Source organism: Silene latifolia, chromosome 10, assembly GCF_048544455.1.
Source record: "Silene latifolia isolate original U9 population chromosome 10, ASM4854445v1, whole genome shotgun sequence".
Taxonomy (NCBI): Eukaryota; Viridiplantae; Streptophyta; class Magnoliopsida; order Caryophyllales; family Caryophyllaceae; genus Silene; species Silene latifolia.
This window is the reverse complement of record NC_133535.1, coordinates 5,027,746-5,049,474: the sequence shown is the minus strand read 5'-3', so window position 1 is coordinate 5,049,474 and position 21,729 is coordinate 5,027,746. Positions and strand designations below refer to the sequence as shown.

Genomic DNA, 21,729 nt, shown 5'->3' with positions numbered 1-21,729 from the left:
GAGGAACTATGAACACCCTCAACATCTCCACCCGTCCTACTACCTTGAGCCGGATGGTGGTTACCACAAGGATAACCGGTTTGTCTACGCCGACATCAATATCCGGCCGGATTATTTTACCCCACCCGTTTTTCCCCCTCCCGCTTCTCAAGAGGAGGGGCATGATGCTCAATGGTTCGACGGTACACCCTCCATTTTCTCCCGCCCCGAGGTTGGGAGTAGCTCCGGGGCGGCTTCCGGTGGTTTCCTTTCTTCCGGCGGGAATTTCGGCGAACCCATGAACACCGACGACTTCCTTAGCAAGTCCGCGTTTGGAGCGGTGGAAGGAGATGGCAATGATGATGATAATGATAACAATGATGATGATGATGACGGGGACTTTGAGTCTTAGGCGGCCTCGACTTTGGCCTATTTTTCCTCCCTTTTCAATCCAAATGTCAAGTATGTACCCAACAATCCACACTTCTCATTCATATTTAAATTTTGTATGCATTTAGTTAGAAATTCATATAGTTGCATTCATATAGAAATGCATTAGATTTCAATTTGTAATATATTGTCACATTTAGTAATTGCATTCACTTAGAATAGATTGCATAGTCATTTAAATTTAGCATATAGAATAGAGCATGCATTGCATTTCCAAAATAAAAACCAACCAAAAAAATTAAAAAACGACTAAAACCACCAAAAACATGTTATTTTATTTCACTCAATTGCCCTCCCATGTAAATGAATAAGTGTGGGGAGGGCCCAAAAAAAAAAAACCAAAAACATGCATTTCAATTTCCAAAAATCAAAAATACCAAAAATATGTTATTTTTATTTTCAAAAATTAAAAAACCACCAAAAATATGTTGTTTATTTTTCCTATTCTCTCCCTATACTTTGTTCCATTGAGGACAATGTAAATTTCAAGTGTGGGGAGGGAAATATCCACCTTGTGAATATTTATTTGCACCTTTAAATTTGATGAAAATTCAAAAAATTGCCTAAAAATTGAAAAATTTCAAAAAATGACAAAAATATTTGCATTTGTATATATATGTTTGTCTAACAAGTGGCGCAGGCACACACGGGACATTTGAGGCATTAGGAGACTTGAAGACCGCTCGGTTTAAACTTTCCTATCTCTTTCTCCTTTCCTATTCTTTTCCTTTATATTGTTGGATATATGGAGGAGGATGGGCTATGTTGATGAGGATGTTCCATTTTGGAACTTGGTGTGTGTTGCTTACGTGCTGCTAGGTTTAGACAATTGTTGCATGTTTATTTAGGTTGCTAGTACTTAAAAATGCATTTCGTACCTTGTGAATACGTGTTTGTTGCTTTATTTACATTTTGCATCGAGTTTGTACATAAATTTTTGAACAAATTTGGTCTAGGAAGGGAGTATGATACCTCAATGATGATATTGTCTTGGCCGCGTCTTTCCCCTCCTATTGGCTTGCACCTTGTGACATCCTCGTTATATACGGGAAATGAGGCTAGACCGGAGAGTTTTGACCACCTTGTGAGACCATAGACCGTAGACTAGACCTAGATTTCGACCTAACTACTCAAATGTGAGGATTAGAGCCTCCTTGGGACCGGTACATCCATACCCGGTCCCCCTTTTAGGTGTGAGTAGGCTCCTCGCGTGGCGTGTCACATCACGACGCACAAGCATGGCGTCCTTTCCTTTTAGACCATGAGATGTTCATTTGTATGCATATTTTGAAACAACAAGTTGCATTTCAATTTTTAAGCCTCACATTGCCAAATAAGCCTAATTTTTCGACCCTTTAGACTAGGACCGATTTTGTTTACCCCTTTTGAGCCTTGACCTTTCATTTGATACCTACACTACTAACTACAACCCAAAAACAACCGACCTTGATCAAGAAAGTTGTCTATGAGTTTGGTTAGTATGAAGCAAGGGAATTTGAATCTTGGTTTAGTGGATGTGCACAATCCATTTGAGTCGGAATGATGGTTTAGTTTGGTTTGCTTTGAATAAAGAGGTTTTTGAAAAAGAAAAGAAAAGAAAAGAAAAATAGAAAAGAATAAAAATGTGAAAAAGAAAAGAGATTTACTTATATGTATTTGAATTATGTTTGATGAGAAAAAGCCGAGCAACACTCCTTATGCATCATTAAAGGAGTAGAAAAAGGCGTTGCAAAATAAAGGGGAAATGATGTTTTTCCAAATGAGTCGAATTTTCAAATTTTTGTGTGATTTAGGCAACTAATATCATGTTCCTTTTGATTCATCCATTTGTTGTAATAAGTTGGGAAGAAATAGGAGATTTTGACAACTACTTGATCTTAAAACTCCAAATGATCCATAACGGTGCTTGCACCAATCCCGTTTCGACCCATCGCCTAGCCCCATTACAACCCTTGTTTCTTGTATGCATACTTTTCCTCTTTTTGCATCTCACTAATGGTCTTGTAGGAGAGGCTTCCATGTTAGATTGCGGGCATGTCTCACGAGTCGAGTAGATGAGTGATTTGGTTACTTTTTGCACAAAAATCACCCGCTACAAAAACGAAATGAGAGATTAGTGAAAACCGTGAGGAAGTCGGTAGTCTTGGTCCCCTTAGTCATGGGTCAATTTGGTTGAATCTCGAGTGTGTCATGTGATTCTCGAAGGTTAGGCTTTGTTTCCCCCCTTTCCCGCCTTTGAATTTGTTTCCTAGGCATTTGGTTGTCAAATTGCGGTTGCTTGAGCCACCATTAGGGCATTGACGCCCCGCCGAGACTATGAGACGGTATCTCCCGACCAAAACCTTTAATCGTTCGAAGTAAAACGGCCGCTTAGATGAGGAAAGCGGTTTGATTTTTGTGATGCGTCATACATGTCGATTTGTGCTTAATTGAATGATTGCATCAAAAATTTTGTAGCAAGACCCAACTTGCCTTGCAATAGGGCACTCTCCCCTCATGAGTGTCAAATTGTGAGTTGAAGGGGCGTTGAGTGCGCTAATACTCGATCGGCTTAAGTAGTAGTTTAGTTGAGTGATGCTTATATTGTGCACTCACTCTCCTTGTCTATTTTAGTAGGGACTTGTGCATTGATTTTGGACTTACTCGAGGACGAGTAAGGTTTAAGTGTGGGGAGGTTGATATGTGAATTATTTACACCTTATTTCCCTCTTTCTTCGACGCATTCCGGCTCATAACGAGTCGATTTCGTGTGCTTTTCCTTGCATTTGTGCCCGATCCCCGTACTTGTCATTTTGTGTGTCCTTTTGTAGGAACCGAGTCGAGTATGAAGGAATTGGGGCAAGAAAAGGCATTCTAATGCCTTTACATGAAGAAAGGGGAGATGAAGGATTTTTGAAGAAGAAATCCTCTGCCGGCAGGCCGGCAGCCGGCCCACCGGCAGGAGGTATGGCTACGAGGAGAAAAGGAAGAAACGAGCTGAAGAGATGTTCTCTGCCGGCAGGTTTGGCAGCCGGCCCACCGGCAGGGAACAATCCCATACTTAGTCAAAATTGTGAAGAAGTTGTTGGCCAAAAATTCATTCAACGCGCAGCTGCCGGCACAGTGTGGCGGCGGCCGGTCAGCCGGCGGAGAGGGTACGACATGAAGAATTGAGAGAAAATCCCAAGAAGAGGAATCCTCAAGAGGCGACGGCGCCCGGTCCACCGGCAGGGGATTACGCAACCTTTATTTTCTCAGTTTTTGAAGCAACGCGCTGCCGGCAGAGGAGGCCGGCAGCCGGCCCGCCGGCACAGAGACACGCAGCACGAGTTGGGCTTTCTCACTCTTTCTTCCCTTAATCCAATGATAGCCTATAAATACCCCCTCCTTAAACCCTTTTGCACATAACCCTAGATCTGAAAAACATTCCATATTTATTGTAATACCTCCTTAATCAAGCACTAATCTTTCGATAATTATTATTAATATTTAGCAAGAATTAGTTAGTTCTAGTAATAGTCAATTGTTTACACTTGTTTGTTGAAGTTTGTATTGGGGATTTTGAAGGGTTTTCCTTCTTATTAATCAATCAAGCTTCCATCTTTCCTTTTGTTGGTATAATTTCTCTCCTTCCTTTCACTTGTTTATCAATTGTTTACATTTTCCTTGTCTTTTGATTGTGTTACAACCTTCATTATGTCTTCTCCTTGTGTTGTTTGCTTTTCTTCTCTATTTAGCATAATTTCCCTTAACATGAGTGAGTAGATCCCTTCTAGGGTTTAGGGTGATTCTTTATGGGATTTGTGGGCATGATTCTTTGAACATTTTGGTCTTTGGTGAAATTGTTTAACTTTCCTATTCATTGCACTCAAGGTGTTTGTTGATTTGCTCAAGTGAAAGCTTTGGCCTTTCTTCATTTATTGCTTAATTCTCCCTTAGAATGAAAGTTTTTTTTGGGAGTCTTGATGTATGTTAGGAGAGGATGGATGCTTAATGAAAATTAGTAGCCACCCTTAAGATACCCAAGACATTGGTTCTTCATCTTAGGTTATTCTATCACCATTGACCCTTTTTGACCTTCATGTTTGCCCCTAACCCATATTGATGACCCCGAAGGCCCTAGCTTTTAATTAACCGTATTCATTATCATCATCTTGTTTGTCTTTTGCTCTAGTGATTATAACCAAAACCTTTACTCTTAATTTTGATTAAACTTGACTCGTAATTGAACTTTGTAGCAACCCCCGCCGTCCTTGAGTTCGACCCCGATTAAATACTACGCTTTTTCGGGTTTTACAATTAGTTTTGATATAGGGAGTAGACGACAAATTTCCTACTTATCAAAGACCACGAACTCAGATAGGACATTCTTAGCCGCATTCCCCTCGCCGAACATCACCGTGATCGATTGACCGGGGGTACCAGGCGAGCCCCGGAAAAAGCGTACAACGGATTGGTGCAGGGGCTCAAGTCCTCAATCTTCAGACCGAGATTGAGAAAGCACTCCCTGAACATAATGTTCGTGTAGGCGCCTGTGTCAATCAGGCACCTCTTGACCAGGTGGTTGGCTATGTCCAAGTGGACTACGAGTGGGTCGCTGTGCGGGGCGATGACTCCCTCGTAGTCCTTCTTCTCAATAGTTATGTCGGGGATGTTGGAAGCGGGGATCGCTGTTTTGGGCACAAAATTGATGGCCTGATATAGCTCGTTCAGGTGCCGTTTGTGCCCATGAGCGGACCCACCGTTCTCGTTGCCCCCGATGACAACATGGATTACTCCTATCCGTTCAAAGACGGATTTTTTATTTGAGCCGCCGGTATTAGTCTTTTGGCCTCCGGCAACATATTTGCTGAGGCTCCCCTTCCGGATCAGCTCTTCAATGGCATTCTTCAGATGCCGGCAGTTGTCAGTTAAGTGACCGGTGTGGCCGTGGTACTCACAGTACTGGCTCGTGTCACCGTCCCCCCTCGCCTTGGGAGGCCTTTCCCACTTCTACCCCTCGCTCTTGCTCAGGGAGAAGACCTCGGCAGCAGATACGACCAGGGGGGTGTGACCATTGTACCGCTTTTGGTAGTACGGCCACGAACTCCCCCCGGCGCCCGCCGAGTTACATTTCTGGCGGACTTGTCGACCGTGACCTATTATCGTCACGGCGTCCTTCATCGGGTTGTCCTCCCGGCGGCTCTTCCTCTCTCGGGTGCCCGGCCTCGCTGTGGCCTACCCGGGTCTTGTGATAGTCCTCCACCTTTATGGCTTGGTCGGCCATCTTTCTGGCGGAGTCTAGGCTCGAGCCTCCGCACTTGATGAGCTCGTTTTTAAGTCCCCTCTTGGGAGGCCTTTCATCAGTGCGAAGGCCGCCGATTCATTGTTCGACTCACGAATCTGCTGAACCTTGGCATCGAACCTCTTTACATAGCTTCGGAGAGACTCGCCCCCTCGTCTCGATAGTCGGGAGATCCGATGTCTCGACGGCCCTCCTCTTATTGCAAGAATACTGGGCCAAAAATGTGTCCCTTAGGTCGGCATAACAGTATACCGACCCATTGGGTAGCCCCTTGTACCAACTTTGTGCCATCCCATGCAGGGTTGTTGGGAAGACTCGGCACCAAACCTCATCAGGTTGCTCCCATACCGACATGTAAGACTCGAAAGCCTCGGCATGGTCGGTTGGGTCGCTTTCTCCTTTGTATGATATGGGCGGCAACTTTAGCTTAGTCGGCACCGGGACCTCTAGGACATAGTCACTGAGGGGCTGTCTGACCACGTGTCGAACGACATGCGGCGATCGGCTCCTCGCATCCTTAGTCCGGCTCCTCTCCCCGTGGCGGGAAGGGCTTCTTCTCCGACTTTGGTGAGTCGGACTTCTTTCACTCCTCTGGGGCAGGCCTCGTTGGTGCCGCGGCGACGCTGTCCTCCCGCGAGTGCGGGAAGGACTCAGGTCTGCCACTGGCACTCTGGGTTCCCCCGGCGTCTTGACATGGTCAGCTTCCTCCAATGCTCCGTTCAAGTTTCTCGGAGTCACTTTTTGGACCCTGGTCTCCTGTGGGGGTGCCGCCGCTCTTGTCGTCGTGACAGTGTGAGTCGGCGTGCTACCCATTAGGTCCAGGAGTAGCTTTAGTTTAGCTGCATGAACCACATGTCCCATGACAGTGACTTGGTCGGTGGGCAGCGGTGTTTCTGGTATTATTGGCATCCCGTACGCCGGCTGAATTACTCGGCCGGTGGGGGACTGCCCAATCCCAGAATTGTGGACTGTATCATCCCGCGGAGTCGGTTTCGTCAGTCACAACTATTTCTTGTTGCTTTGACATTTTCTTAGCTTGTTGGGTGGGTTTTGTGTTTTTTTTTTGTAAGGGATTTGACTAGCTTCTAGTATCTGTTCCCCACAGACGGCGCCAATTGTTCCGGGTGTAATTCCAGAGCAGTGTTGTTTACCACGCAATCTTGGTGATTGGATGTCCTTCCTTGCCTTGACTCTTCCTCTCGGTCTCTCCTGAAACGATGAACAAACTGAGGGCTCGGCTTTGCACCGAGCGTACTCACTCCGACGCTTAAGTCAGTGAACTTAAAGGGATTAAGTTGTATGTTACTTGACAAAGTATATTTTAGAGAGATAAGGGAGTTTATACCAGATGAATAGTGAGTTTTAGGTTAGATTGTGGATCCTTTCCTCAATGAGGGTTGAGGAGTATTTATAGACTTTCACCTTTTGTCACGTAGTGGCCAAGTGGGCCAAGTGGCGTAGCAGGTGGAAAGTCTGTTCTACCCTCGGACGAGGGACCCATGGCAGGCCGGCGGGCCCTGTTGACTCCATGCCGAGGGGTCTTGGATATGAGTACGCGGATATGTCTCCCGGCTAGCGGTTGCCCAGCCGAGACCCAAGTGACCGGCCGACAGGCTGCGTCGGTTAGGCGGTCTAACATGTTGACTTGCTGTCTCTTGATCCTTGACCTTGCTCAATATGTTGACTCGGTCAGGGGTGCAGAATATGCCCCATCAGTTTGATTCAGGGGCTACTCACTCTTTTGTGTCTAAGAGTCATGCCAGGTCTATGGGTTTGGGAAAGTTTGAGGTTGTGAAAGATGATGTGTTCATACCCTCAGGGGAGTCTGTGTCGTGTCTCAAGCTGTATAGGGGTGTATCCAAGGTGGTTGGAGGGGTAGACTTGTTAGAGTTTCCTATTTATGGGTTTGAGGTGATTATCGGGATGGATTGGCTGGGTAAGTATGATGCCAGGATAGATTGTCGACAAAAGAGGGTGTCCTTAAAGGGTCCTAAGGGTGTTAGGGTGTCTTATAGAGGATTTGTGGTTAAACCTAAGTGTAAGTTCATAGCTGTGATGACTTTAAAGTCATGTTTGAGGAATATGTGCCCCTTGATTCTCTGTCACGTGAGAGATCACCGAATTGAGCCGCCGACAGCTTCCGAGATATCGGTGGTGAACGAGTTTGAAGATGTCTTTCCTGAAGAGATACCAAGTCTGCCTCCCCAGAGGGATGTTGACTTCAGCGTGGAACTGAAACTGGGAACGGGTCCGATATCCAAAGCACCTTATCGTATGGCACCTAAAGAGTTAGCAGAGTTGAAAAAGCAGATACATGAGTTGCTAAGCAAGGGTTATATCAGGCCTAGTGTGTCACCGTGGGGAGCTCCAGTTCTTTTTGTAAAGAAGAAAGATGGGAGTATGAGACTGTACATTGATTACCGAGAGCTGAATCGTGTCACAGTGAAGAACAAGTATCCTTTGCCTAGGATTGATGACTTGTTTGATCAGCTAAGTGGAGCAGGCGTGTTTTCCAAGATTGATCTGAGGTCAGGCTATCATCAACTGAGGATAGCAGATAAGGATATTTCAAAGACGGCGTTTCGATCTCGATATGGACATTATGAGTACGTGGTAATGCCTTTTGGGTTGACCAATGCACCAGCAGCTTTCATGGATTTGATGAACCTGATCTTTACACCGTTCTTGGATATGTTTGTGGTTGTCTTCATCGATGATATCTTAGTCTACTCTAAGACTAAGGAAGAGCATGAGGAACACTTGAGGATAGTTTTGTAGTCTCTGAGAGAGAATCAACTTTATGCCAAGCTATCTAAATGCGAGTTCTGGTTAGAGGAAGTGGCTTTTCTGGGCCATGTGATATCTAAGAAGGGAGTGTCTGTAGATCCTAGTAAGATTGAGGCCGTAACCAAGTGGGAATCGCCGAACAATGTTGCTGAGATTCGGAGTTTCTTAGGCCTTGCTGGTTACTACAGAAGATTTGTGAAGGATTTATCTACCATAGCACGGCCTATGACATCTTTGATGAGGAAAGAAGTCAGGTTTGTTTGGGATGAGAGTTGTGAGACGGCTTTTCAGACCTTAAAGGAACGCTTGACCACAGCTCCTATCCTAGCCTTGCCAGAGGGATGTGAGAACTTTGAGGTATACACCGATGTTTCAAAGAATGGTCTTGGTTGTGTTTTGATGCAGGAAAGGAAGGTCATAGCTTATGCTTCGAGGCAACTGAAGCAATATGAGGAGAACTACCCTACTCATGATCTGGAGCTGGGTGCAGTTGTTTTCGCTCTTAAGATTTGGAGGCACTATCTTTATGGAGCGACCTTTAAGGTGTTCTCTGATCATAAGAGCTTAAAATATATCTATACGCAGAAGGAGCTTAACATGCGACATGGACGGTGGATGGACCTTATCGGAGACTATGATATGGAAATCATCTATCACGAGGGTAAGGCTAATGTCGTTGCAGATGCTCTGAGTAGGAAGAGCGTTCATTCGCTATGTACTGCCATGTCCTTGCTGAAGTTGAAGGATGAGATGTCTAGGATGGGAATCTTTATGTTAAGGAAGGGAGATACCATCGGGGATTTGACGATCGAGCTAGAGTTGTATGAGAACATCAAGAGTAAACAGGAGTTTGATCCTAAGATCCAGGAGTGGAAGTCACGAGTAGAGAGTGGAACGGTTTCCAGGTTTTCTATCCATACCGATGGGAGTGTCCGTTTTGATGGGAGATGGTGCATTCCTGAGGATGTAGAGCTGAGGAGAGTGATCTTGACGGAGGCTCATTGTACTCCTTATTCAGTTCACCCGGGTGGTGACAAGCTTTACAAGGATATTAAGAAGACTTTTTGGTGGCCAAATATGAAGAGGGACGTAGCTGAGTTTGTGGCCAGATGCTTGACATGTCAACGAGTCAAGGGTGAACAAAGGAGACCACAAGGTAAGATACAATCCTTGGAAGTACCTAAGTGGAAGTGGGAGTCAATCTCCATGGACTTCATTGTGGGGTTGCCTAGGTCACAACAAGGTAATAACATGATCTGGGTGATTGTTGATCGGCTAACCAAGTCGGCTCACTTTGTTCCTATGAAGGATACTTGGTCTAAGATGCAGCTGGCTTTGGGTTATCGGAGACATGTGGTTCGGTTACATGGTATACCCGAGGATATTGTTTCTGATCGTGATGCGCGGTTTATATCCAAGTTTTGGCAAGAACTGCAAGAGTTGATGGGTACAACCTTGAAGATGAGTACATCTTTTCATCCGGTAACTGATGGTCAAACTGAGCGAACCATCAAGACCTTAGAGGATATGTTGAGGGCGTGTGTCATGGAGTTTGGGGGCAGCTGGGAAGACAGGCTTGATCTGATCTAGTTTTCGTAAAACAACAGTTATCTTACGAGTATAGGGATGACACCTTTTGAAGCTTTGTATGGCCGGAAATGTCGTAGTCCAGTTTGTTGGGATGATAGTTCTGAAGCAGTGGTTTTAGGGCCACAGCTGGTACAAGATATGGTCGATGAAGTCCAGCTGATTCGGCAAAAGATGAGAGCAGCCCAAGATCGTCAGAAGAGCTATGCCGATTTACATCGCAGGGACATTGAGTTCGCAGTAGGTGACAAGGTCCTTTTGAAAGTGTCACCTATGCGAGGTGTTATGAGGTTTGGGAAGAAAGGTAAGCTAAGCCAGAAATTTATAGGTCTTTATGAGATTTTGGACCGTATAGGCGAGGTAGCTTACAGGTTAGCTTTGCAACCAGCTTTGGATAGAGTACACAATGTTTTCCATGTATCTCAACTTCGAAAGTATGTGAGTGATCCATCGCATATCCTTGAGATGGAGAACATCGAGCTTGATGAATCCTTGTCCTACGCCGAGATTCCTAAGGAGATTCTTGATCGCAAGGTTCGTAAGACACGGAATGGTGAGACGGTTTTACTCAAGGTTCTTTGGTCTAATCATAATGTAGAGGAAGCCACATGGGAACCTGAGGAAACTATGCGAGAACGTTTTCCTAACCTTTTTTATCAGATATGTTTAGTTACGGGGACGTAACCGTTGTCTTTTTAGGGGGGGTAGGAGATGGTCGCGATTGCATTTTGTTTTGTTTTCGAGTTGGGATAGTGGGTTTTGTGGTGACTTGTGTAGTTCTTTAGCGTTGTTAAATGTGGTTAGCATAGTCTTGCTGCGTTGTGTTGTGTCTTGTTGTTAGGGTGAAGTGTGAACTTCGGGACGAAGTTCTTTTTAAGGGGGGAAGACTGTAATACTACGGATTTTCCTTGCTGACTACTCGACCGAGTAGAGCCTACTCGGCCGAGTAGTGCTGTTGTCGTAGGTTGTTTTGGTTCTGCCGAGGAAAACTCGGCCGAGTATAGTGAATACTCGATCGAGTAGAGGATACTCGGCCGAGTATAGCTTTACTCGACCGAGTATCCGGTCTGGCGATGCATGTTTTGACGGTTTGATTGGGAAACGTTTAGGATTATTTTTATATCCCTCGTCAGTTTCTAAACATCATTTCAAAACTTCATCATTTCTACGTTACCCTAATTACACCCTAATCATCCCCTAATCTTTCCCTAATCATTCTATAGCATCGTCGTGTGGGTAATCTTCGTGGTTCTTGCGTATAATTTCCCATTGCACTGTTGGAGAAGACTTCGTAGAGGAGCCTTTCTGATTGTCCGTGTTGCATACTACTATTGATTGCTAAGGTAGGGTTTTCCCTACTCAGTTTACTGTTCATTGTTAAGACATGTTGTTGTGTAACTATTGTTATCTGTTGATCATCGGAGGATGGGTGTTGTTGTGACGATGTTGGTGTGAAGGTGTTGTGACGGCTGTGATGTCGTGGGATTGTGTTTGTGGTGGAGTCACTTGCGGGAGTGGCTTCACACCCTAGTTCGCCCTCCGTGGAACCCGCCACGGGAGGGGATGTGCACATTAAGGGACAGGGATTGTTAGTCGCTCGTTGATGAGTTGGACTAGGTGGGGATGGGCTGCGGTCACCCACTGGCGGCGAGGATTACCAGTTGCGATGGGTAATCTGGCAGGGCTACACACTTCGGTGTGTAGTCGATTGTTGTGTGAGCAGTGTATGATTCGTGTTGGGTGACGATTAGATGGTTACCCTACTGTTTGTCTTATTTTGATTGAGTAATACTGACCCCGTTGTTGTTTGTGGAATTTGCGGTGATCCATTCGGGGATGGTGAGCAGGCTTGACAGGTATTGCTAGTGATGAGTTTGGGACAGTCATGGGAGGGTGTCATCACCGGTCATAGCATCACCTCACCGAGTCTTAGCTTTTATTTCTTTAGTTGGCAGACATTGAAGTTGTATTGTTGGATCAGTATTTGGTTTTAGTTGATGTAAACTTTTATATATTGCAGTACTTTAATAAATGTGCTTAGTTCAGACGCTTTTGATATATACTAACCTCGGGCAACCGAGATGGTAACATACTTTCTTGTCAGGGTGGTCCTGGTAAGGCACCTTGGTATGAGGGGGTGTTACATTAGGGTTTAAACAACTTAAAGGAAATACTATAAAAACGGTACATAAATCTTACCCTCGACGCAAGGATCTCAACGGTATAACGAAAGGTGAAATCCGACCTTCCAAATTCCGGGATTTGCTAACAATGCGATTAAAGCGAAGAACGTACTTTGTTTTCTCTCTTGACAGTAATTAGGTTTTGAAAAGTGTTTAAGAACAATGACGGAAAAGATTATATACCTAATCGCATTATTAACAAAATCCGAGAAATAATTCCCCGTAAACCGGCTACTCGATCGAGTAGCTAAGGTACTCGATCGAGTGCCCCCTTACTCGATCGAGTATCTTAGTTACTCGATCGAGTACCCAACAGGTCAGAAACTATTATAAACTGCAACTCACCCTTACTCGACAGAGTAAGGCCTACTCGATAGAGTACCCAGAGACTCATAAATCCGTAGTGTGAAAAGCTATGAGGGGGCAAAGTTGGAATTTCATGACTAATTGTCGACGATATTTAGTAATGTGTCAACTAATTACTCCAAATCGCCGACAATTTAACTAAAATGGATAAGTTTACCCTATTTACCGGATTATCGAACTAAATCAATTGACAAACAAACTGACAAACAAACAAACCGATTATAAATAGAAGTCATAACCCAAAATCTTTTGATTCCCTTAAGTATTGTCAGAGATAACTCTTAAAAGAGTTTATATTACTGTTTCTACAATAATGATTTCTAACCTAAGTTAATGTTTGGAAAATCTTTTAGTTATTATAATATATACTATGTATTTCTTATTTTATATTCAAGTGATGTTTCTAATTTTCATATAAAAATTTTTAAATTTCATTTGACAAAATAATGTCGGTAAAAAAATTATGAAAATAATATTATTAGAGTCATGGTAAGAAATGCTATCATTAGAGTATATATAGATTTCATATAATTTGTACATATTAAAGATAGTGTATTTCATAGTATGTTATATCTCCCACATTGAAAAATAATATAGGTGTGATAAATATACTACATATAAAAAATAGAATTTTCCCACATCAAAATATAGCATAAGGTGGGTGATTCTATGAGCATCCTTGGAACTTAGGCATCAACCCAAAATCTTTTGAGTCGCTTAAGTATTGTCTTGGAGAGCTCTTAAAAGTTTATATCATTATATTTTCTACCTATAGAATTTATATGTCCCATATTGAAAAATAATGTAGGTGTGGTAAATCCGTAAATATACAATGTTTAAATAATATAATTAGAATTGTGTTAAAAAATATTCTATCATTAGAGTATAGGTTCTTATCATTTGCACATATTTTGATAAAAAAAAATAGAAAACAAACGCCAATGGTAGCATGTGTAATCTATCAAAGTTTAAGGTTACCATGAGAAATTTCCAATATTATAATGATATACTCCCTCCAATTTCCTATTATCTTCCCTCTTTCCTTTTTCACACAAGTTTGATTATCTTCCCTCTTTCATTTTTTGGTAAGTTTCATTCATTTTTTATTAATTTCTCTCTCCTAAAAAATCAACAACTCTCATTACTTTATCTATTCTTTATTCATCATTCATTCTTTATTATTTTCTCTCACCTATAAATTTCACAACTTATAATATTTTATTCTACTTTATTTCTTCTTTCTTCCCCTTTCTTATTTTTTGTGCCCAAAAGAAAGGGGAAGATATAAGGAAATAGGAGGGAGTAGTTAATTAAATTAGCATTTAAAAGAGAGATATCCGTACCAATAAAACAATAAAGGGGGTATTATTTTTTAATTGTTATTTTATTGCCACGCCATCAAACTTAACGTTCATTTAACAGTCTTTACATTAGAGGATACCATGGGCAAAAAAATGGAATCTCAAGGGTACCATGGGCAAATTTTTAAAAGTAGGGGTAACATGGAAAATCTAACAAAACTAAGGGGTACTAGGGGAAATTTCCGTATCTCAATTATTTTAATTTTTTTTTTTGAAGAAAAACAACGTACAAATATTAATGGAGAGTACTTGATCATATTATTAAATTTAAATATAACTATTAGATATAATGAGTAGCAATTGTCTATATTCGATATTCGAGATCTGGTTGGATGTCGAACTAAGTGCAAAAAAGATGGTGTAATTCTGAGTATGTTATTTGTCCCACGTTGAAAAATAATGCAATTTTGATAAATATATATTACGTATAAATATTAGAATTGTCCCACATCAAAACAAAAATCCAATTTTTGTGAATATATTACTTATAAATAGTAGAATTGTCCCACATCGAAAGATTAATATAAGGTAGGGTGATTATATAATTATAAATAAGAGTTAACCCACATATATATTAATCTTTTTTTTTTTTTGAAAGAGATATTTTAATAATATGTAAACAAATCATTAGACATATAATGTAAACATTAAACGCTTATAACGTTTTTTTTTGCATTATAAATAAGTTAATTAACCCGTTGCAACGCACGGGCATTCAAACTCGTTAGCGAAGAAACAATATCGATTTAATCGGGAAAATAATAAACTTGACCAAAAAACCTTCGATCAAACATAATACACTTGACAAAAAAGAAAAAAGAAAAAAGAAAAACCTTCAAAGTTTCAATCAAAACCATATGCAGAAGATGATGAGCGAAACCCTTAGATCTATCCTTCATTTTCACTTTTTAATTCCTTTGACAAAGAAACACAAACTCCGCGCCCACAATTATAAAATCTGGGTAATTATGATTACCTGATTTTGATGATTTAAATAGGCAATTTAGAAAATCAACTGGGTTTGAAGGAAACAGAAGAGGAGCAATTCACGTCTGGGTAATGATATTGACGAGGTTGATCGAAACGATGAATCCGGGAAAAATCTGGGTAAGTTGTTAGTCAATTGATTCGTTTAAAGTCGTTTAGTTTAAATTGTTTCGATTAATTAATGCGTCGTTTTGATTTAATAAAAAACGATTTGTATTTCATTGTTTTGATTTTAGAAAAAATCGATTTGTTTTGCGTCAAGTTGTAGTTCGTCGTATTAATTAAGTTGTTAGTTCGATTAGTCGATTAAATTGTTCCATATTTTAACTGAAATGTTTGTGGTGGGAGGGTTAATTTAGGAAGTTCATTAAATTTGTCGATGATTCGAAGTAATGTGTTCACGATAAGAACTTTTCTCTTTTTTGATCGATAAGTTTGGTATCAAATCCTCTTTTTTTTTTACTCTTTTCTGTGTTCTATTCCAAACCCATCCCACAAGGCACAAACATCAAAATTGAGAAGCTTGTATTTACCAAAACTTTAGTAATCCCTTATTTCAAGTTTGGTATCAAATCCCACTTTTTATTCTATTTTCCCACAAACCATTCAAATTGAAAATCTTGTGTTCACCAAAAACTCTATTATCCATTCAAATTGAAAATCTTGTCTTCTATTTTGCCTATACACTTTGATGGCTGAAGCGGCGGCCATCAGCGTAGCCACTGATGCTGCTAAGGCCATGGGTCAGCTGTTAATGGATCGAACCATAGAAGAGATGAAGCTGATGTGGGGTCTCAAAGATGAGCTTGAAAAGCTTAAGACCAAATTCTGGAACCTGCAGCTGTTTCTCAAGGACATAGGGAGTGCAAAGCATGCTGACAAGAGAGGTCAGGTCAACGATTGGGTTCTCAAAGTCAAGGATGCGGCTTATGTTGCAGATGATATCATGGATGATTACGACTATGAAATCATCCGGAGGGAACGCGAGAAGAAAAAGGAATTTGTGAAAAAGTTTCGAGCCTTTTTCAGTCGTAACAACAACCCCATCGTATTTCGCATTAGGATGTCTCATAGGGTTAGGGATGCCCTAGCCATGTTTGATGAACTCGACAAGAACGCCAAAAACATGGGTCTCAAACAGTTGCAGATCACAGGGACATCTACAAATAATGATGAAGGTAGCGACAGATTGAGTCAAGCACGACAACATGCAGCTGCTAATCCTAATGAATTTGTGGGAAGGGAGGATGAGATGGAGAAATTGATAGAGATAATGTGCAGCCCAAGTAATGAGGAAGCTCACATTTCTACGGTTGCCATCCTCGGACTTGGAGGTAATTCCTAAACTTACTATCTGATTTTAGATTTCAATTATTTATTTGTACTGTCTTCCATTTTTGTATGCTAAATCATGCCTCTATTAATGTGGGTGGGCTTGGACCGGGCCTGGTAGCTGAACCCGGACTGTTGGAACTTGGAATTATGATCCGAAATAATGTTCAGACTATTATATTATTTTACCGTTGCTTAATTAGTAGATGTGAAACGTTTCCATTAATCCTCTATCTACTAAAAGAATTTTTAGTATAGGTGAGTATACAAATTTTTCCTCCAAAAAGTAACTTTTTAAATAAGGAAGTTACTAGTGTTCAAGCCCGGGCAACGCCCGGGTCATACCATTATAGGATAATAAGGACATACCTTATGCAAAAACGCTAAATGCTCATTACCATGTTGTCGCATCTCCGGCTGCTACTAAAGTCCCGGAATATGTCTATGCCCCGAATCTCAAGTCTCATAATGATGGCAAATTAGAACCTAGAGAATATGTCGTCTTTTTGTGTAATGTATGATGTGCGTATCACTACACATGCCTTTTCTCTTGCTAGTAATATATCCACATAGGGAGTTACAAAGTGTGATTTATGAGTATGTTAATAGAGCTATTAAATTCTATTATAAGACTCTCGTACATGCGACGAGGAAAAAGTGACAATTGATGTTTTGTATTTGGCTTTTTCACGATACATAAGTATCATTGAAGATTTCCGTGTTTAAGTTTGAGAATAATGTAATTTAGCGGTATTTATTAGATTACGCATCTACAACCATGGCACCCTTACAATTTAGGGTGGATCAGAAAGTGTAGAAGGGTAATTACGACATCAAGGTACGGTACCTTAAGGTATTGTGCTTGTTTCCAAACACACACAAATTGACACCATTGTTTATCTCAGTGTGTAATCAACATCACATGATCACATCTGTAGTACTTGTTTGAGAGTTGGTATATATCACTCTGTAATCGACAAAACATATCAAAGTACAAATATGTCTCCATATAATGAAAAAATCACAAATTCTAATTTAATACGTATTGAGAGTTAATTTTGGGGAGTTGGTATATATCCGAGTGTAATCGACAAAACGTATCAAAATACAAATATGTATCAATATAATGAAAAGATAAAGATAATTTTTTAGAGTTACTCGTAGTATTTATTTTGGTACTTTGTTTGACTAACTATTTGGTTTGATCCTATACGCGGTAATAGGTCTTGGCAAGACAACCTTTGCAAGATGCATATATGACAGTAGGGATATTGATGCTCATTTTGAGAAAAAGCTTTGGATAAGTGTGTCCGATAATTTCAACATCCCGAGAATCCTGAATGAGATGCTTGAATATGTTACATCAAAGAAAGGAGACTTGTCCAACATAGATGCAATCATAAACAAACTTCAAGAAAAATTGAAGAATAAAAAGTATTTGCTTGTCCTTGATGATGTATGGTGCAAAGATCAAGAGTTGTGGAGTTCCTTGAAAAATGCATTGCAGAGGATCGGGGGACTTCCAGGATGTCTGATTTTAATCACCACTCGTCTCATAGAAGTCACAACGAGATCTCGAGCTGTATACACACACTTGTTGAGAGAACTATCAGAAGTGGAAGGTTGGGCTCTTTTGAAGCAGAGAGTGTCGGTAGGTGGGACTTCTCCAAAATTTTCAATTTTAGAGGAAATTGGGAAAAAGATTGTTGAGAAGTGTAAAGGTGTCCCTTTAGCCATAAAAGCAATCGGAGGTATACTTCAATCGATGCAGCTTCCAAGTGAATGGGAATTAATAGAAAAAAGTGAGATATGGGCTTTGCCACAAAATGATGAAAACCAGATCCTCCCATCACTAAGGTTGACCTTCGACCATTTGCCTTATCCCTCTCTAAAGCAATGTTTCACTTACTGTGCTGCTTTCTGTCCTAGAGGTTGCGTGATGAAAAAGGATGTGTTGGTGTGTATCTGGTTGGCTCAGGGTTTCCTTCATGGATCTGAAATAAAAAACTTGACAATGGAGGAAATTGGCGAGAAGTATCTAAAGGTTTTGCTGAATTATTCATTGCTAGATGAAGTAAAGGAGGGAGCACCAGGATATAAGATGCACGATTTAGTTTACGATCTTGCGGTGGATGTTTGTGGGAAAGACTTGTTGTTATGGAAACCAGAAGATCGTCAGAAAATTGACAGTTGTCGCCATTTAGTTATTGATAAGAAAGATGTTGAAGCTCTATCCAACATTCCTATAACAAAGACACTAAGGAAGCTGAGAACTATTTCTAATGGACTGCCACACAATGTGTTGACCCATGCAAAGTACTTGCGTACTCTATCAGTCGATGATTGTGACATAAAAGAGCTGCCTTCTTCTATTGGTTTGCTTATACATCTCAGATTCCTCAGTCTGTCAAATAATCCAATCGAAACATTGCCAGATTCAATCGGGAAACTTTACCTTCTACAAACACTCCGACTACTTGACTGTTCTGATATGTTGCTCCTCCCACCAATATTGTATAGGTTGACTAACTTAATTCACGTCCCAACAACTACTCTTATGGTCGCATGTAGAGGATTACGAGAGTTAACTAACCTCCACACCTTACCTCATCTTGCTTTGGGTGATGATGAAGATGGATGGTCTATTGACGAACTCGGGGGTCTGCATAAGCTTATGGGCGAGATCCATATCTCTGGTCTAGAACATGTGAAAACAAAGGAGAATGCAAGGAAAGCTGACCTTGCTGGAAAAGCTAAGGTTTCAAATATAACCCTAGATTGGAATTACAGAGTTGGAATTAGTGGTGGAAGCTATGATGAAGATGTTCTGGATGCAGATGTTCTGGATGGCCTTCAACCTCACCCAAACATAACATCTCTGGAATTACGAAACTTCTTTGGTCTGATGTTTCCTTCCTGGTTGATGAGGATGGCGGTTGTGTCCGAGGGTGGTTCCCCGTCGCCGCTTAAAAATCTTACATCCCTGAAGCTACTGAATTGCATTAGATGCGAGAGGCTCCCTACACTAGGACATCTACCTTGTCTGAAATATCTGTATTTAAGTGGACTCAAAGTGGAAAGCATAGGTAGCGATTTCTATGGTGTTCCTCTGAACGAGAGCAATAACAAGGTTCATCGTGTGTCATTTCCATCTCTGACAGAGCTTGAGATATCCGAATTCGATTCACTTAAGACATGGGTCTTGCCCTCCACAGGAGAAGAGACAATTGTATTTCCTTTTCTTGATGTTATTAGACTTATATATTGTCCTGAGCTAGAAACAATTCCCGCCTTGGATTATTTCCAATCCCTTAAAACACTAGAACTTCATAAAGTTGGCATCAAATCATTGGACATTACGAAGCACAGGCCCTCGTCTATGTTATCACCTAAAGTGAACTTGAAGCTTGAGACACTCGAGATAGATGAATGTGAGAAGCTTGTGTCTTTACCTAGTGAGCTGCAGTTCGTTGCATCTCTCAAGACGGTAAAAGTGGCTGATTGTCATGCTCTTACTTCTCTTCCAAATGATCTTTTCAACGGACTCACTTCCCTAAGCGAGCTCTCCATTCGTAGATGTGAAGCACTAAGTAATATCCCTACCAGCTTGGAAAAATGCGTGTCTTTGGCGACGCTCGGAATAGAGGACTGTCCATCTATAAAGGGCCCAACGCCAGATTTCAGCAAGTTGAAGGGTCTAAAACGGCTATTTAAACCTGGAAATTCCATAGAGTTGATGATTTCCATGTTGAAGGCGGTTGAACATCTTCCTAACCTAACATTTTTAAGAATCGGCGGGTTCAGTGACGAAGAGGAACAAGAATTATACTTCTCTGATGTGACTCCCATTCAACAAAATCAATCTCTCCGTGAATTACATTTGGAAGGAAGCCCAAATATCAAGTCTCTACCTGAACAGCTTCAACTTCTCACTCAGATTAAATCTTTGGACATATGGAACTTTGATGACTTGGAAGAACTTCCAGAATGGGTGGGTCGTCTTTCATCTCTTGAGGAATTATGCTTGAGAGGATGCAAGAAATTGAAAGAGATACCATCAAAGGAGGTTTTCTTACAGATGACCCGATTAAGGGAACTGCGTATTTGGGGGTGTCCAATCCTAGCTGAAAGTTGTGTCAAAGATGATGGCTCTGATTGGAACAAGATCTCGCATATCCCATTTATTCATATTCGATAAATTTAGAGGCAATTCAAAACATCAAGTGAATCGTAAGTATATCATCGTCAAATTTTTATTTGAAATACTTGTTCCGTATTCTTTAATTTCCACGTAGACATATTTCCGAATTTTGTTCTTTTTATTCTGATTTAAATTTCATTTCTCTTTATTTTATTTTTTAGGGATTGTTAAAGATTGTTGGAGGTGGGTGTAGCTGCATTTTGTCGAGCTTGACGGGAGTCGTGTTGTGAGTTACTCCGTATCATTTTGCACTTAGCTTCCATGGTGTTGCTTCACCTTTCTTCTTTGATTGTGCATTTGTGCGTAGAAGATGATGATTGATGAAAATAAAGAGAGAATTACCTGTAAAAGTGTAGTTGTGACGACGGCAAAAAAGGTGTTTCGGCGGTGGTGAACTTGGTGCGCGTTGGTCCAGTTCCGTTTCTTGTTCTCTGTGTTTGAGTATGGATTGACGATTTTACTTTTATAGACTTGTCTAGACGTGTGGTGTGTAGAGGTCTGTGAAATTCGGTCCGGGATTGGTTTTTTCACTCTCTCGGTTTGGACCGGAATTATTGTACTTTGATTCTTTTTTCTTAAAATATTTTAATCCGGTTCAATAGATTGGAATTGAAAAAAGTGGGCATATAATGATAATGACATATGCCGGTCCAACGGTTTGGTCAGGTCATGGAGCGAATTTTTTCTAATTGTGGTCCGAAATTTGAGGGGGTTGTGTGAAGTGGAGGTAGTATTTGAGGTGGTCCAAACCTTATTTAAGTCGAACTTAACTCTCGAACCAAACTCAAAACCAAAAGACCCAAGTCTCAATGAGCCCATCTATTTTGATTACAATTTTACTTTCCAATAGTTCAACTTCAATTATTCATTCAAAAATTTATTATATCAACTATTCAAGCATTTAAAATTTATTCCGCTAATCTTATTTGTATCCGTTTTAATATTAAAATGGAGACATATATTTTAGTCTTGCAATGCATTTTGTTGTTGTCTTATTTATCGTATCCCGGGTGAGTTTATGTGACTCATTTTGTGAAATGTAAATATTATTTGAATTTTTTGTAGAATTTAATTTATTTTGTCAGAAATAGTTAATCAATCATACCTGCAAATTGAGGTGTATTAATGCAATGCACATATAGTAATAATAATACTGAAGTTGGACTTGTACTAAAGGACATATTAAATAGAAGCACATCATATTTGTATGTACATTGATGAGGTGGGGATTCA

The 21,729-nt window shown here is 40.9% G+C and overlaps 1 protein-coding gene across 2 annotated transcripts; it reads left to right on the top strand.

The window, feature by feature from the left end:
- The first annotated feature begins 14,751 nt into the window (after positions 1 to 14,751).
- Positions 14,752 to 21,185, top strand: LOC141604828 (putative disease resistance protein RGA3). Of its 2 annotated transcripts, XM_074423344.1 has the most exons (4): positions 14,752 to 15,083; positions 15,665 to 16,297; positions 17,519 to 20,525; positions 20,658 to 21,185. In XM_074423344.1, exons 2-3 carry the CDS (start codon positions 15,703 to 15,705, stop codon positions 20,491 to 20,493), a joined length of 3,570 nt encoding a protein of 1,189 aa, XP_074279445.1. In that variant the 5' UTR covers positions 14,752 to 15,083; positions 15,665 to 15,702; the 3' UTR covers positions 20,494 to 20,525; positions 20,658 to 21,185. The 2 variants fall into 2 exon arrangements, with proteins under 2 accessions (XP_074279445.1, XP_074279444.1); XM_074423343.1 differs by having other exon boundaries at positions 14,752 to 16,297.
- Positions 21,186 to 21,729: the final 544 nt, after the last annotated feature.

Excerpts from the sequence above, each read along its gene's own strand:
- LOC141604828 (XM_074423343.1), top strand. The coding sequence starts at position 15,655 with ATGGCTGAAGCGGCGGCCATCAGCGTAGCCACTGATGCTGCTAAGGCC. Across the intron at positions 16,298-17,518 it reads TGCCATCCTCGGACTTGGAG|GTCTTGGCAAGACAACCTTT; the intron begins GTAATTCCTAAA and ends ACGCGGTAATAG.